Below are 17,055 nucleotides of genomic sequence, written 5' to 3'. Positions count from 1 at the left end.
ACCGCAGGGCTCTCCCCACAGCCGGGCTTCCCAAAATTAATAACAGAGCGGCATCACAGCACACTCCCACTGCTGAGTGCTTCAGAGGTTATTTATTTCTCTTTCTTTCTTTCTTTCTTTCTTTCTTTCTTTAATTAGTTTTCAATTCAGAAATATTTAACTCAGCGAATAAAACATTTCATAACTATATATTAACTACTATATGCAATAAAAACCTGTAATACATTTCCTGGACTCATTTTTTATTACTCTTTCAGGCTTTAGTTACTGTGAAGCCAGTCTGGAGTAGGGGAAGAAAATAGGATTTTGCTTCCCCTTCTGTAAAGCTCTCATAACATTTAATTTAAAGCTGCAACAATCACTCAATTAACTGAATAACTTTCTGGAGCTAAAAGCGCCTCCTTCCCCCTGTAGAAAGCCGAGATGCTTTTACTATTTTCTGGTCTCTTATACACCAACCTGTTGATCCAATAAACAAAATAACAACTATTATTGATTAATTATACATTTCAGGCCCAATTTAATTTAAAATGTCTTGCACATGTGGGCTGGAAATACACACTGCTTAGCACTCGATCATCACAAGTTGGTGGATCTTCAGGGATATCAGTGTTTCCAACAGCAGATGAACTGGAGAGGCAACAAGAAGACAACCCCCATAAAAGGTTTAGTAGGTTGTGGCCACAGACTTTTTTTTTCTCGAGTTCAGATTTTTCCTGGTAGCATGAGGCGATGTCTGCCCAACACAGTCTTGAGGATGTGGACAAGATACCAGGATGGTAAAAAGGCTCATCAACCCAGAAGATGCTCATGCGCATGTTTCTTTCCAAACTAGAGAAACAGAAACAGACTCCATGAGGGTGGCCCGAAGGCCCGACATCCTTTACAAGGATCTGTGTTCAAAGCCCAGTGCTTTGCAGCTCGACTGGCTTTCACCAGAGACCACCAGAACCTAGCAGCTCCACCCCTGGTGTGTCGGCAGGTTCAGACGTGGAAAAGTTTGGAGATGCCTGCCTACAGCATCACGCAGCGTGATGGTTTGGAGAGACATATCTGTGAAGGGTTATGAAGACTTGTTCTGTATTTCTTTAAAAAACAAGTCTTCACTTGTTTTGTTTCCAGCAGAGGCAAGAACAATAAAGAGAAAAATCAGTCAAGAGGTGTCAGGAGAAAGCAATGGCCTGTCTGCTGTGGTAAAAATGTGTTTTGAAATTGCAGATTTAAAAAATATCTGCAAATATAATCATGCTTGTCCTTAATTCATTTAGAGACCTAAAAAAAAAACCCAGTTTTTGCAGCTTTTAACCCTTCATCACCCAAGCATCGTACTGCACCAACGATAATGGACTCAGACTCATTTAAAACGTGCCCAACAGCAGGCTGGTGGTCACCTTTAAAAATCAGACCTTTTTGAGACATTATATGGTCTTAAACTTTAAGAACTTGAAGATAATCTGCATGAGGGAGATTTACTGGGGGAGGGCTAGATCCAGAGACTGGCATTCACCAGAGACCACCAGAACTGGGGGGACTAGCAACTAGCAACAGAGATAAAAGACCAGAAGTGACACAAGCTCAAAATCTTCATCCATTTTTTAATATACAGGATGTAAAAAAAAAAAAAAGGAATGAAATGTAAATGCAGCTTGGTTCATTTTCACAGACACAAACAAGCCCCCTGACTCTGACTCTAACCAGCTGTTCTGAAAACACAGAAAGTTTTAGCAGCGCAAGTCATTTTTCTCGCCGTCACAGAGCTTTACTCGTCGAGCCTCCCTCCCTGAAGAGACAGGAAGCGTTCGACAAACTAAACCTGTGAGCGGAAAAAGCTAATGTCATGCTTAAGGCCTCAGTGGTGGTACAAAGTGGGTGAAACAGCCTTTAAAATCCTACAAATTAAGAGTGTCAGTCCAAACTACTGGCATCATGATGGGAAACTATGATGACGTCTAACAGGGAATACTCTGCTGGTAATTTCATTCAGTGATGTTAAATGTGTTGCTCTTTGCTCTTCATCGTTTTCTCTAAATCTTTGTTTTAGCTGCTTCTTCTGCTGACGGTGATCCAGGTTTCGTCCTTCGGTGCGGATACCAGCTCGGATCGGATCTCGGCCACTTGCCCCTTCAGTCGGTGGAGCTTCAGCTGCCGCACCAACGTGCTGAGGACGACCGTAGCCACAGTGTAGGCAAACCTAACGGAGACCAAATAATGACTGATACAGGACATCCAGGTGTAGAAGAGCTTCAAATAGTTATCAAACCTTCCCAAAGTTGGTCTAATAAAGTCTGCTTTCATTATTAGCAGTCTGAGTGACAGAGTGTGGATAATTTTCTCTTACCTGAGCTCTGGACACGTCTGATTTCCTGAGAATCCGAGCAGACAGAAGCTCTTCCTGGCCGATTCTTCCTCGAATCGATTTGGGTCAAACCTGAGAGAGGATTGAAGTATTCACCAAGCCAGTAAACAGACATATTACAACTTTAACTTGGAAGAAAAAAAAGCCCCTCACTGTGAAGCTGTCACATTATTTTAACTACAGTTTATTTGATGGCTGCAGGTTTATGTTGAGGCTGATGACAAAATGCCATTAGTTTTGAAGTTACTTATGAAATAGAGGACAAATTATATAGATCTGTTGATGATCAACTAAATTATTTGAGCTCTTCCTGTAAAATTTTGTCCTAATCCATTAACTAAATGTTGACCCCTGGTGGAACTACAACAAAAGTTTCAAGCTCACCAAATCCATATTTGAGCCTCTGGGATGAAACCGCTGCCAATCAGATGCTTTCCAGATGGTATTGCATGGTGGATCAAAATCTGACTGCACTTTTCTTTGTTTATAATCGTTACTTTTAACAAGATCAGATATGTTGTCACTGATTTCAGTCCAGTTCTTGTGTAATTTTCATACCTCAACCTTTTCTCCCTGATTCCCTTCAGTAAGAATGGCTTCTTCACAGCAATCCATCCACTGAGACCATTTCTGATGAGACTTCCATGAACAGTGACAGATAAGCTGAAGGTTAAGATGCATCTCTTAGCATGCATCTTTTTGTCCTGAACTTGTTCAGTTCCCTCAACATTTTTAAGGACATGCTGCACAACACGCCGAGATGTGTCAACCTTTCAGCTAATAGCTCTGGAAAAATGCTATTTTATGTCTGTTAAAGACAAAGATCAGATTTAAAATCTTTTCCAAGTTCTCTGTTATGTGTAGACACGACACTGGTTCATAGTTGACTTAGGTGCCTTTTTAAGGTTTTAACAATTCATTGGTTAAGGTTGCTTAACACACACACACACACACACACACACACACACACACACACACACACACACACACACACACACACACACACACACACACACAATACATTCCACTGAAGATGATCAGTTACAAGGACTGGACTGAAAATGAGTGTAAAAGCAGACAGTGTCCAAAGAACACTGTAAGAAAGCCTGGAGAACTACTGCTTAAGAGCACTTAAAAAAAGATTACAAGTAAGACTGTCTGCTTGGAAACAAGATATAAAGAAATGAGGGGCTTTTGCACAGCATGGTACCTCTGAGTCTAGTAAGAGATGGATGATCTGATATCCTCGTGTTGGTGTTGTTCCCAGACCATCATGAAAATGTTGTTCCAGGTTCAACATTGCAAGTGACCAATCACATTGTTGTGACGTTATTCTTTTGCGCGCCAAGCCATTCGTGCATTTATGAAATTCCAATGTTGCAAGGACAATATCAATTCTGCTTACTGTTTATTAAAGGGTTACGGTTAGGGTTAGGGTTAGGGTCAGGGTCCGTTGATCGGTGGACAGAGGCGGTTTCTCGCAGCTTAAGTACAGTTTTTTGTTTTACGCCAGTTTTTCCCGAAGTCGCAAAAGTATGACGTCACAACATTCTGATTGGTCACTTGCAATGTTGATCCTGGAACAACATTTAGTATGATGATCTGGGAACAACACCAACACGAGGAAATCAGATCGTGCAGTAAGAGATACCGTACTAGTCCCAGAATATAAATAAAGTACTGGGAATGAATGCGTTACAGATCCTGTTTTATAGAGTGATAATTTAGTGACCCAGTACAGTTTTCTTTGTATTGCAGATTTTGAATGAGTGGGATTTGAACTGGCAGCCATTTTTAAACTGGCTGAAGAACATGTCAAAGCCAAAATGTCAAACCTGTAAGGGCTGCTCCAGGTTTCCTCATCTTGCAGAACCACTCCTAAGGCGTAAATCACCAACGTCTGAAAGTAACAACAACAACAGTGTTTACGTGTAACAAAACTGCTGTATTTTAACCTCAGCTGGGAAAACTGAGGGAATAACGCACTTTAATAGGGAAGGAAGAAAAATAAAACAAAACAGGAATATCACTTGCTTGACTTTAAATAAACATTCAAAAGTTGCATCTAAAAAAATAAAAATAAATAAAATAAAATCCTCGGTTTATGTTTCTTACGCTATTTAATGTTTCTATCTGTTCTTGTTTACCATTAACACAGCAAACACTGTGTTTGTGCAGCTGAAATAATCTGGCTGAGAGCCGCAGACGGCGGGAAACTGGATACCTCTTTGGGGATGACGTGCTGATCGACTTTGCCCTCCACTTCCTGAAGCCGAGCCGCAACGGGGGTGAGCTTGGCAGTCCTCACCGTCTCGTTCAGGACCTGTTGGCAGTATCTACGCGAGGACGGAAATGCGATCGCATCAACGTTATTGGCTGCACCGCGCATGAAGGACGACTCAAGAACGCCTAAATACGGAAAAGTCCAAAAGTCTTACCTGAGCTGAGGAATCTTGTCGAGGGAAACCGGATCAGAACCCAATACGTCCTCCAGCTCCTGGTGCAACTTGTCCTGCACTTCCTCTGAATTGGACAGGAAGTAAAGAGCCCAGATACACACTGCCAAAACACCACAGTGTGTAATCTTAGAGTCAGAATAAAACAACATTTTGCTAATAAAAGATAAATAAAAGTTAGCTTTTGTCTGCTTTTAGAGCTAAAAGTTCATTACATTATTGTTAAGTGCCTATCAGACAACTCTGGGAAACTGTGCTTATAAAAATTGTGTCTGGCAGGCTTCACATCCTCTGATTCAGGCCACTTACAGTTCGCAGCGATGACACATCCAGCCAAAGTGAACACCATGCAGTCCTCCATGATCTGAAACAAACAATCCAGATTTCAGCGTTTTTTTTCTTACCTCTGTGAAAGCGCTGAGGATGTAAAGCAGAAGCTCATCAGCATTCACCTGTCGCTCTGTGAAGTTGGACTGCAGCAGAGCGTCCACAAACACCGTCTGCTTCCTCTGGGCTTTCCTGTCCTTCGCCACAGACAACAGCATAGACTCCATCTCTGACAGAGCTGACCACCGAGGAGGAAAAAACAAGATGAGAGCCGTGGCGACTCCGACCACATTCAAGGGCTCAAAATCTGACATCCTACTACGGCACGGTTCACAGATTTTGTCCCACAGCTGCTGGACAGGCCCTTTAAAAACATCTGGATCATCAAAACCTTGAATGTGAGCTTCCCCTGTCTGCACTAATAGGGTAAAGGGTAAATTATTCTCACACCTGGGGAGCCTCTTTTTGAGAACTGGGTGTCAGAGTTACCTATTTCCCATTTTTCTAGCAAAAATATTAATCAAGACTGTACATGTGACATGAACAAGTGCCAAACACTCTCTGTGGGGTTACACGTTAAATGCGGTCTTTTCAGCCCTTTCAGACAGCACCCAAAATAGCATCTGTCCTTGGCAGGTAAATCCCTATCGATCCTATCCAAACAAAGCCTGTCTGCTGATTAAGGTGGTAACCGTGAATGTGCTCGGTCTGTCTTTCAAGAGGCTTAACACAGAGATAACATCGGAGCCTCTGCAGACTTTCCATTTGGCTTCACCACACAAAGCCAGACGCCGCTCACACACGTTGACACGCCTCCTTCGCTCACCCTTCTCATAGTGCGCTTTCCTGCTGGAGCTCTTCTCCAGGGAGCCGTCCAGGTAGCCCTTTCCAATTTCTGACCAGATCTGGAGGCGTGAGTCAGAAGAGCAAAAAATAAAAAATTAATAAAAATCAATGATCAGTTACAGAGCCTTAAACTCCCTGCAGAACTTTAGCATGGTGCATTTTTGATTAGCATCCCAATAAAGTAAAGTTTTGTGTCCCCCAGCGGTGAACGTAGCAGACAAAGTCAGACCTCATGCTTCATTTAATGGCCTCTGAAATATTCTAGCATAATGTTCTGGTCTAAGTACTCAGAGCAAGGGAAAGTTCTCTCAAAGTGAACTCTAACAGAGGAAACTGACCGTACCAGAGGCCAAAAGCTTACTGCATAGAGGTTTGTGCTAAAATTTCTCACCGCATCGTGGTTCTTGCGGAAGGCAAGGACCTCAGTGTCGTCGCCGAACCGCTCGCCCAGAGCCAGTTGGGTGACCGTCTTCATGGCCAGGCCCAGCAAGTGGGCACACAGAGGCGTGTGCTGACCCTCTGGGAATGACTTCCACTTTTTCACCAGCTCATCCACCAGCTAAGAAACAAGATATCAGTTAGCAGGAAGTGTGAGGAAGTTTTTGGTTCTTTTCTTATTTATTTTAGAAAAATTATTTATTGGCTTTGGAAACCTTGAGCACAAGCGGGAAGTTGTTCTTCAGCGTGCTGTTGATGGCACTTTCGTACACTTTTTTTCTCATGATAGACTCGCTGGCCCCACCTCCCATCCCGGACTTGTAGCCCAGCAGCGACTTCAGCATCGTTTCAAAGGAATCGGCTAAAAAGGAAGCAGGAAACAGCAGATTTATGCATAAGGATGTTCTTCTTTTCAATTAGATATTTTTCCCAACAAATTCCTGAGTGTAAGAAAAGCTGCTGATCCAAACTGGTTTGCTTACTGGTGTGGTTGGGGTTGATGTGTTGCTGAAGCTCGCTCACGGAGCCCAAGCTGACCACGGGGCGACCACCAAACCAGAACGAGGCCACGGAGCCGTACTCATCATGCAGGCCGACGAGGAACTCATGCAGACTGCCTCTGTCGATGATATCCTGCAGGTTTCCATCCCTGGAGAACAGAAAATAGAACATTGATGCACATATGCTTATATTTACTGACAAAAGCTATTAGGATGACAGGACCCTTAAGGAGCTAATTATTATGCACAAGGTACTATATTTTACAAAATGGTGTTACTGAATAAGAGTTAACAGAAGCAGAAAAAATAAAGGTAAAGATGAAAACTTACTTCTCATCTGTGGGGTTGAGACCTGGGATACCAGAGGCCCTTCTGGATGACTGCAAATATGATTAGAAATGAGATTTTGTTGTTGAACACAAATACAAGTCATTAAACATGAGTGGTTTTTCTCATAGTGGTGTCCACATATCTACTAAGTCTTTACATAATTTAAAATAATGGCTATGCCTGTCGGAAAGCGGATCCCATTCAGAACCTCTTTGAAAAATACGCGAATTTAACAATTTCTTATTGAATGGCATGCGCATATGGAACATGATATCGTTTAGGGATGTGAAGTAAATTAGTTGGAGTTTAGAAATAAATCGGCTTGTAACACAAACACATAAAGGAAGCTGATAAAAATGAAAAAAAATATTTTATCTCGTTTTCGCTCATTCCGTCTTCTTGAAGTTGGATTTCACTGGACTAGGTCAATGAATATTGTATTAAATGGGAGCCGAAATGTGCAAAATACACTCCTTATTCAATTCATTTCTTAAATAGTTCAGAATAATGTGCTCCAACTCGTGAACAAGAACTAAAACATTTAAAAGCGCTTTTTGGTTAGGACACTGGGATGAGGGCAACAGCCCGCTAATGTAGCAAGCTAACGCCAAACTTGCAGGAACTTACCGGGTACAAATAAAGGACAGCGCCCACCAGGATGATGACAAACGTAACAGCAAAGATGGCAAAGTCCAGCATGATTGCTCGCTGTTATCTAAAAGTTTCTGCTAACTTTTATTCATGTATATTTGAATGTTTCCACAAAAACCCTCAAGATATATCACTACCACGTCAACTGCTCGGTTATCTGTGTTCGATTACACAGCCGGGATCGCAGGCAGAGCAAACCAATGGATCTTAGGAAAAAGCATGACACCAAGGAGACACAAAACACGGGCAAAGACAGGCAAAACGACGACAAAGGGACACAAAACAAGATCAAAGAAACAGAAATGTTGACAAGTGAGACACAAAATGATCACAAATACATAAAATGACATAAAACAACTGAAAGGGACACAAAATGACCATAAAGTCTTTTTATAATGATGTAAAAAGACACACACAAAAAAAATCACACTGAGCAAAGGCATAAGAAACAACTACAAAGAATAAAAATAAAATCACACAAAGAGATACAACATGAGTAAAAATATACTCAAAAACAGAAAAATGAGAAATAAGCACATAAACAGGAGCAAGGACATAAAACAACTATAAAAAGAAGAAGGAACAAGACCAGAGACACTAAATAACCAGAAAGACATGAGATAAGACAAGAAGAGACACAAATGACACCAAAGGGACAAAAAACAACTACAAAAGGGATCACTAAAAAGAAAAACAAAAAGAAAAGTGACAACAAAGTGACACAAAATGATGACAAAGGGACATTAAAAAGACATTGAAGAGAAACAAAAACATTATGAGATGAAAAAATGTCTAAAAAGGGCACAAAAACACCAAAGTGACAGCAAAGAGATGCGAAACATGCACAAAGACATAAAAACAACACACTAAACTGCCACAAAATGTCCACAGAGACATGAAATAAGACACAAAATTACAAGAAAACAGAGACAAAACATGACCAAAGTGATACAAATGACAGAAAGGTGATATAAAGCAACTAAACATGGACTATAGTCACACTGGAGACACAAAATGACTACAGAGGGACACAAAAAAGACCAAAGTTTACAATAAAAAGACCCAACATGACGCCAAAGACACACAGGAAAAAAGACCAGACACCGCATGTCCACAGACATAAACTAATAACCTAAAATTGGACACAAAATCACTCAGAATATTTTTTTTTTTTAGAAAACACTTTGTATTCTGCTCAAATTAAAACTGATACATTGACACTTCAGCTCAGATGTCACGTGTAAAATCCGCGGTCAGCATTACATTTAGCTGCCTTTCAGTTCAGTTCCATCACAGCTGCTCTTCAGCTTCTCTAGAAGCCTTTTAGGATCTCAGATGATTTTTGATTTTTTTGCTTTGACTCATCTCTGTGTTTATACCTCAGCTATGCCATCCTTTGGTTAATGCACTTCAACTGGCCTGAATTTCCACTTCCAGGTTAATTTCATTAGCTTTCAGTGCAGCGCAGTAACACCATTAACTACTCCTTGGCATGATAAGTACTTTTACTTTTGATACGTTGCAATGCTTTTGCAGTTAGACCATGTAAATCAATTCAATTCAATTAAAACTTCTTCATAGCTCATTCAGTGTACTTCAGTAGCCTGGGCAAGCAGAAAAACAGTGTAGTGACTGCAGTGAATGCTTTCTTTCATGGGTTTCATGTAGAGAAACAACTGTAAACAAAAGAGACAAAAAAAAACTATTGTTGGGTTCTTTAAATCTCTGTATTTAAAAAGAAATGAACATATTTCAAACGTACAAAAATAACTTAAACAACATTCACGACAAAATGCAAAAATATGTGCAAAATGACAAAAAAGCTGTACAGTAATTTCTTAAATTTCTCAAGCGGTCATTTCTGATTTGTCCTCTAGCTTTGGAGGCTCAATCACCATGGCCATTAGGTAACCTGAGGAGGAAGGATAAGAAAACAAAAATAAATGTTTTAAGTTGGATTTTCCTTTTTTAAGCAGAAATGCTCATCCCACACTGCTCTCTCTCACCCTCCGTGTAGTCTGTCTCAGGTCTGATGGCGATTAAAATCCAGGCCAGGCCCACCAGCAGGGCCACCACCAGGTTGACAGTCACCCATGGGTGGAGAATTTGGTGCTCCAACCCTGTAGGCCTAAAGCAGAATCAGGTCAGTCTCTGTATCAAAACCAGACTTAATGATCTCGGAATATCAGATTATTCTAGCAAGCTCACAGTAGTGCCGTGTTATTGGAATAGAGGTTGATCCGATCGCTGGTCATTTGCTGGCTCAGAGAGAGGACGAGCGCTGAGAAATACACTGTGTGCAAAAAGCAAAGCGTGTCAACTGAATCCCAAACAGAGCCCACGATGATGTGTTTCTGAAGCACAGACAGACAAGGACTCACAGAACGAAGCGAGAGCCGCTGGATTCAGCGTGATGAACTCCCGCAGAGCCACGGGGCCTTTGGCCAGATTCACCCTGAGGAGAGTTTCATTTGTAGAAAACACAAACATCTAATTCATAGCGTAAATGGATGCAGTATTCATAAACTTCACACTTTTAATTACAAGATTTATAAAGTGAGATCCCTGTCCCACCCCAGCTCTATAGCCCCTCACCTGAGCTCAAACTTTCAACACGTTCTTTTTAACTGGGTACAGTTTGAACTGCACCACCACTTTTCTGATGTTGCAGATTTACTTAAGACACCTGCTCCTATCAAAAGTTTTGTTTGTAAATAAGAAAGTTTTATTCGCAAAATAAACAAATAACACTTTTTGTTTGCAAACATAAAAATCTGAAAGTTTTGATTGCAAAATAGTGACGTTTTATTTGCAAATACAAAAGTATTTATAATACAATAAACCTGTTTTTTGTTTGCAACTGTTAAATCCAAAATGTTTTGTTTACAAATATATGTTTTTAAAAAGCAAATTTTTTTGTTTGCAAATAGCAACATTTTCATCGAAAATACCACATTTGTCAGCAAATATAAATATTTCTAAAATTTTGCTAGCCAATCACATTTTTTGTTTGCAAATATTAAAAAAATGAAACATTTTTGTGCACAAATATCAAACTTTTTTTATGAATATTAACATTCTGGAAAATATACAAACACCAATTTTGTGGTTTGCAAATATCAAAAAAAAAAAAATTGTTTTGCAAGCTCATATCTTGTTTCTTGTAAATATAAATGTATAACAAGTTTTTCTCACAAATACCAAAGTTTTGCTTGCAAATACCGTGTCTGCGTGTGTTCTCTTTGTGTCCATTTTGCTCCCACAGTAGGGTTTGGCTATTTGGTGATTCTAATTTGCCAGAAGGTGTGATGTGTTTTTGTTTGCAACGTAGCGAACCATGATGGATTTCTATTGTGCAGCTTTACCTGTCGAAGGCTGCCACCGTGCTGATGGCCAGCAGCATGTAGAGCAGAGACTGGGAGGGATACGCCACGCTTTGGTACTGCTCCAGCAGGTTGGACAGGGCGGTGAGGTGCTGCCCGGCTAGCATGTACACCATCACCACGTTCCACACGGCGTAGCCCGCCAGGAAGCCCTGACAGTATAGACCGAACACCCTGGAGCATGAACAGAGGAGAGGAGGAACACTGGGATGGGAGGACAGACTCGGGATTTTTAAAGTCATACAGGAGACACTTTGCTGTTACCTGAAGCCTCCATGCACTCTGATGGAAACATCTCTGGTGGTCCACAGCGGCTGCATGTGCTGGAAGTCTGCCATGTTGTCCATCAGGTCGCTGGTCTTCCTCCATTCGGAGCGTTCAGCAGCCTGGAAACGCTCTGCATGCAAACACATAAAAAAAGTTAAACAAACAGCCTCATCATCAATATCGTCTTCTTCTTCTTCTGTCACTCACTATTTCTCTCCACAAACACCTTCCCGACCGGCTGGCTCTGACCCTGTGGGGCGGCGAACAGGGAATGCTGCGGCAATGGAGGAGGGGTGTCGGCGATGATGTCATCCTCCGGTACGTCCAGCTCATCAGGAAGCTGCGTCTCAACAACTTTGGACTTCCTGAAGAGTGTATGGCAAGTTAAAAAAAAATAATTTTAAAACTAAAAAGCCAGACTATTCTCAGGTCACAACATTAAAGATAATAACTTGCAGATATCGAGGCCCAGCGTACGTTTGAATTTGTTCTCCTTTAATGATGGTTTAAATCAGCTCAGTTATTAATTTATTGTGAACACTTGTGTGTTTCAGAGTCAATAAAGGGGAATAAACAAGAACAGCAACATTATAAAAATCAACTGTCAGCCAAATGATTTCTTTAAATGTGGATATCAAGCCAGAATTTCACAATTAGTGCACCTCTATTAAAATAATAAATTCTTACTTTTTCTTTCGGGGTTTCCTGACCACTTCTTCTCCATCTGTGGTTTGGTCCGCGGTGTCTCCGTTCACCAGGTCAGCATGGTCATCCTCAAGACCTGAAATCCAGCACAACGTTAAAGCGTTCACAACATGGGCAAAGTTTCAGTTTCAGCCAAAAATTCAGTCCTCAGATTGCTCTAAATGCTCACACTCAGACACTTTTTTCTAAATTTGGCTCTGCGGTCTGTCATAGAGTCGCAGAAGCTCCACCCACCTGCCGTTTGTGAGAGGCAGACAATCATAAGAAAGCTGGTTTGAAGTGGGAAGAGCTAAAGTAGCTTGTTTCAGGCAGATGATAAACTGAGGGGGCTGATGCAAGATTCACAATAAGATCCATAAGGATTACTTTGAGCTGTGAATCATGCAAAGCCACTCCAGCAGAGTCTATAGTTAAAAATATGGAGCTAGCTAAAGTTATTATTAAACAGTCTTTCTCCCCTCACCCCCAACTGGTGGTGGCACACGGTTGCTGGAGGTTTGTTCCTGTTAAAAGGAAGTTTTTCCTTCCACCGTCTCTTGCTCTTAGGGCGTTGTCTGATTGTTGGCGGTCTCTCTGTATTATTACAGGGTCCTTACCTTGCAATATAAAGCAGCTACAACTAGCAGAGACAGAATTCTTGAATTCACCTATAGTGGCAGTTTTCTTCTTCTTCCTCCTCCTCTGTGGCGGGGCCTCGACTGTGGCTTCAAGGGTCAGATGATCCCCGATTCCAGAAGCCCTGCGGCTGCCCATGCCTCCCATCTCCATCCCCTGATCTGAAGGCGGCACAAGAAGCTACAGCTTTATTTTAAACAGTGGGTGGAGGCAAAGGAGGAAATTGAAATTTTTATACAGAAATTTTAGGACAAATTTGAAAAGTCTACTCTCCTTCTTTGTGGTTTTATGTTGTTATCCTTTACTTAAAATTATTCTCCAGAGTTATGGAAGAATTTTAATGGTAACAATTTGTTTTTTAGGACCTTAGTGAACATAAATGCTGTTATACATGTGCAGGCTTTCATGAGCAAGCCATATATAACGAGTTTTACACTGCTCAACAGTTCAATACATAATGCAAAGCTTTCTTTGGGCTCATGATGGCAAATTGAAGATAATTTGGATGACAATGAGAAATATGCTCATGGTGTGAGCGGTGAAGATACAGTGAGGTGCATGAAAAGGTTATATTAAAGAAGTCCTTCAAACCTTTAAATTCATGTTCGTGAAGCATCAAATATGAGAATACAAAGCTGTTTCTTACCGTCTGTATCGTCCACCCCATTTGTCTCCTTTTTCGCTCTCTTCTTCTTGTGCTTTGGTGCTGGAACATCTTCTGTGCACATGAAGGGATAAATAAATAAAGCTAAGTCACATAAAAAATGAGTTTGAGAAGAAATGCAACTCGTTTATTAGAAATATTTTTACCCACCTGTGTCTTGACTTCACATGTGCACAGGTCGCAAGAACAAAGAAAAGAGAGAAGAAAAGTTTAGTTTTGCTGTTTAAAGTGGACCTCGTTTGCTCATTTACTGCTTCAGTTTTTTATTCTTGGACTCTACTAGAGTCACTTTGCATGAATCAGAGTCCAAAATCATCCTCATTTATCTTATCCTGGGCTTTGGTGCAGCCCTTCAGTTCATCCCCTGTCTAAAAGCAGCTGTTTTAGCTGCTCAAGAGTTGGGAGTTCGCCTTGTAATCGGAAGGTTGCCGGTTCGAGCCCCGGCTTGGACAGTCTCGGTCGTTGTGTCCTTGGGCAAGACACTTCACCCGTTGCCTACTGGTGGTGGTCAGAGGGGCCGGTGGCGCCAGTGCTCAGCAGCCTCGCCTCTGTCAGTGCGCCCCAGGGTGACTGTGGCTACAATGTAGCTTGCCATCACCAGTGAGTGAATGTGTGTGTGAATGGGTGGATGACTGAACGTGTAAAGCGCTTTGGGGTCCTTAGGGACTAGAAAAGCGCTACACAAATACAAGCCATTTACCATTTTTACCCACCATAACTATATTAGAATTGACAGGTGTGTGAGGCTTTTGAGTCTGGGATGACCATATGACTGATAGCCCCTTTCTCTGATGTCGTACAGAGCCAAGTAGAAAAAAATGAAGATACGGAGCAGTCTGAAGTCTGGCTGACTTATTGTGACCTCTAATTCAGTAGGTATTATTATTATTATTATTATTATTATTATTATTTCATTTTTATTTTGTTACATGCTTCTTTAATATGATGGCAATCCATTGCTGCCTCATCAGTGTTGAAAGTTGATCAGAGTTCAGGTCTTGTGCTTTTCCACTCACTGTTTAAGGACTGACTATATATATATAAATTCAATCAGATTGGAAAGTTTCCTGGCCATTGTTCCTCTTATTCACTTATCTTCAAATTACTTAGTTGCTACTTTTGCCTTGTGACGTCATGCGGGAAAACACAAAGACTGTCACCGGGATGCTCCTGGATCATTGAGACACACACACACACACACACACACACACACACACACACACACGCACACACACACACACACACCCCTCTTGCATCTGCATGGCAAAAAAGCTTCATAGGTCATTTAGCATTACACCACAGAAGCTGCTTGAAATGAAGATGTTTACCCACCTCGACATCGTGGGAAGAGATCGCTGGCCTCTCTGGAGAGACACAGTGAAACACAGAAGTCAGATTTCTCCCTTTGTTCACTCATAAAAACCCCTCTAAAGAACATTTTTATTCCTTCTTTTATAGATTTGTGTTGAAGTTTAACACATTAAATGCAGTTTTTTTCATTCCCAAATCAGTCACACCAAAAAAGAAACCTATGTAAAAATAATTGGGATAATAATACCTACAATTATATTTTCTGAATTTCTGTCCATACCAACAGAACAACACAAGTTATGCACACATTCTAGTAAATCTAGAAACAAAACTAAACACTTTTTATGACCTTTTTATTTGAAATCCTGCAAGAACAAGACCCTAAAACTGACCCTTGGGTATACACCGCTACTAGACACACCAGAATCTGAGAAAATCTGACTGGAAAGCTTTTTGGTGCCATCAAACGCATCTTAAACATATCTAATAACTATCACTCCTTCAGTAACAAGAACACAAGAACCAAAGAAACGTAATTTCGAAATTTAGACACAAACTGCCTGAAAGTGATATGGCTGCTCTTACAAAACAGGATAAGCCCATTATAAGAGATTATCTAAGCCAACAGCACTTGCATAGCCAATGAAAAAGTTAAGATTTTAAGATAAAAAGTTCAAGAACTTTCAGTTTTAACCCAGAGTCGGATAAAACAACCGAAGCAAGCATCTTACCGGCGTCTTTCTGGCCATTTCTCCCCTAAGAAACCAGCGAGACAGGAGTTAAGTGACACATGACATCCTGACTGTTTTATCCTCGGCTAAATCTGTGTTAGTACATCTGCCAGGACTGAGGATTGCTCCGAGCACAGGTCACCTTTTTCAGCGTCTTGGAGCGGCAGTGTGTATTTATGAGTGTGTCGGTGAGTAAAAACATCCAGGAAGTACTTCATCTCACGTAAACCGAGAAGGAAATCACTAAGATTTTTCAGAAATAAAAACCAAATCCCTTAAAAACAGGCTTTAAATTCACCGAGTCTGATTGTTCAAGTCTGTGTGAGGAGTTTATCAGATCTCTGGGTGCTTTTACTCGACGTTCTCCTGTTTCACTGAATAAGTTGTTGCTTAAGAGCACAAAAGAAAAAAAAAATGAGGGGTGGTGCAAGAGTTTTGCACAGGACTGTATGTCTCTAATGTCTTAATGATTTTAGTACATTTTGCGAGGTGCTACAGAAATAAAACTTATTATTATTAAAGGAAATGTAAAACCAAGTGTGGATCACTTTAATATTTCTCTAATAAGCTACTAATTCAATATTTTCTCTATCAATAACTTTTTTCCTCATAATTTAAGACCGAAAACGTCTGGATAAATAAATGTGTAAATAACATAAAGTAAATAAAATGAATATAAACCAGCCACCACGTGACAAATCAACAAGTTCTTGTTGCTTTTCATTAAAAGTTATTACAGAGGAGCTACAGAGCTGTTAGCTCAGATGAGGTTTGATTTACTCACCTGTGGGAGAGGCGGCAGCTCCCTCACCCTCCGCGTCTACACAGAAAACAGGCAGGTTACAAACACCGTCTGCTCTTTATTATCATCGTTTTCGCTCTTATTAGAACTCAGAGAGAGATTACACGAAAACAGCCTTTAAAGTGAACCAGAAAACGAGCTTTCTGCCCCCACAGGTACAGTTAGGAGCAAATCACGCCATCCATTTAAATATGACCGTTATGTTGACTGTTCATGCATTATGTGTGCATATCTCTCACCGTTGCTCCTCCTGTATCCATAACCCGTTTAATATTATGCAGCTGGTAACTTTGTTTTATTCGCTTCAGTCGTTTAAAGCGAATAAATCGCTGTTTTTGTTGATTTTTCTTTTCCTTTTTTTGCTTTGTTTACGCAACTGAGCGGCGGGGTTGTGGCCCGGATGTATTTAGGAATAGTGTGACGCATTTCCGGTAGCTTAACGTTTAGCAAAAATAAAATGAAAAAAATGTATTAAAATTGAAGCTTCCAGGTATTAATAATGTTTTGAAGACTACTTTGTCCCTCCCCCCTTTTTAATGTGTGTGTGTGTATGATTGTTTGTTTTAACCATGGCTGCTAATCTTATTTATTTTCTTGTTGGCTGGGAAATTACACGTTTTCGGCAATTTTAACAACTTTGTTTTGTTTTTTTTGAAGATATATGATATGAAAA

General features: G+C 40.7%; 2 protein-coding genes across 2 annotated transcripts; both read right to left on the bottom strand.

The window, feature by feature from the left end:
• Positions 1 to 1,575: 1,575 nt before the first annotated feature.
• Positions 1,576 to 8,657, bottom strand: cyp20a1 (cytochrome P450, family 20, subfamily A, polypeptide 1). Its single transcript, XM_084921274.1, has 13 exons — positions 7,881 to 8,657; positions 7,254 to 7,303; positions 6,906 to 7,072; positions 6,639 to 6,784; positions 6,377 to 6,544; positions 5,966 to 6,044; positions 5,265 to 5,377; positions 5,122 to 5,176; positions 4,795 to 4,915; positions 4,581 to 4,692; positions 4,192 to 4,256; positions 2,339 to 2,428; positions 1,576 to 2,191 (listed from the first exon to the last, which is right to left on the bottom strand). Exons 1-13 carry the CDS (start codon positions 7,950 to 7,952, stop codon positions 2,038 to 2,040), a joined length of 1,392 nt encoding a protein of 463 aa, XP_084777400.1. The 5' UTR covers positions 7,953 to 8,657; the 3' UTR covers positions 1,576 to 2,037.
• Positions 8,658 to 9,609: 952 nt separating this feature from the next.
• On the bottom strand, positions 9,610 to 16,800 carry LOC146361172 (transmembrane protein 237B-like). The gene is made up of 14 exons (XM_084921275.1): positions 16,622 to 16,800; positions 16,365 to 16,400; positions 14,871 to 14,902; positions 13,689 to 13,699; positions 13,521 to 13,592; positions 12,907 to 13,035; positions 12,242 to 12,335; positions 11,762 to 11,919; positions 11,552 to 11,684; positions 11,270 to 11,461; positions 10,286 to 10,359; positions 10,113 to 10,197; positions 9,911 to 10,032; positions 9,610 to 9,816 (listed from the first exon to the last, which is right to left on the bottom strand). Exons 1-14 carry the CDS (start codon positions 16,640 to 16,642, stop codon positions 9,752 to 9,754), a joined length of 1,224 nt encoding a protein of 407 aa, XP_084777401.1. The 5' UTR covers positions 16,643 to 16,800; the 3' UTR covers positions 9,610 to 9,751.
• Positions 16,801 to 17,055: the final 255 nt, after the last annotated feature.

Source organism: Perissodus microlepis, chromosome 23 (genome assembly GCF_051167445.1).
Source record: "Perissodus microlepis isolate ML-2025 ecotype Zambia chromosome 23, ASM5116744v1, whole genome shotgun sequence".
In the NCBI taxonomy this organism is placed as follows: Eukaryota; Metazoa; Chordata; class Actinopteri; order Cichliformes; family Cichlidae; genus Perissodus; species Perissodus microlepis.
Note: the sequence above shows the minus strand (reverse complement) of the source record. Positions and strands in the feature narration are given on the sequence as shown.

Coding starts and splice junctions, on each gene's coding strand:
- cyp20a1 (XM_084921274.1), bottom strand. CDS start 7,952: ATGCTGGACTTTGCCATCTTTGCTGTTACGTTTGTCATCATCCTGGTG. Junction 5,378..5,965: donor GAAAGCGCACTATGAGAAGG/GTGAGCGAAGGA, acceptor CTCGGTGGTCAG/CTCTGTCAGAGATGGAGTCT. Junction 4,257..4,580: donor AGCACGTCATCCCCAAAGAG/GTATCCAGTTTC, acceptor TGTTACTTTCAG/ACGTTGGTGATTTACGCCTT.
- LOC146361172 (XM_084921275.1), bottom strand. CDS start 16,642: ATGGATACAGGAGGAGCAACG. Junction 13,036..13,520: donor TGGGGTGGACGATACAGACG/GTAAGAAACAGC, acceptor TGCCGCCTTCAG/ATCAGGGGATGGAGATGGGA. Junction 10,198..10,285: donor AGCGGCTCTCGCTTCGTTCT/GTGAGTCCTTGT, acceptor TTTTGCACACAG/TGTATTTCTCAGCGCTCGTC.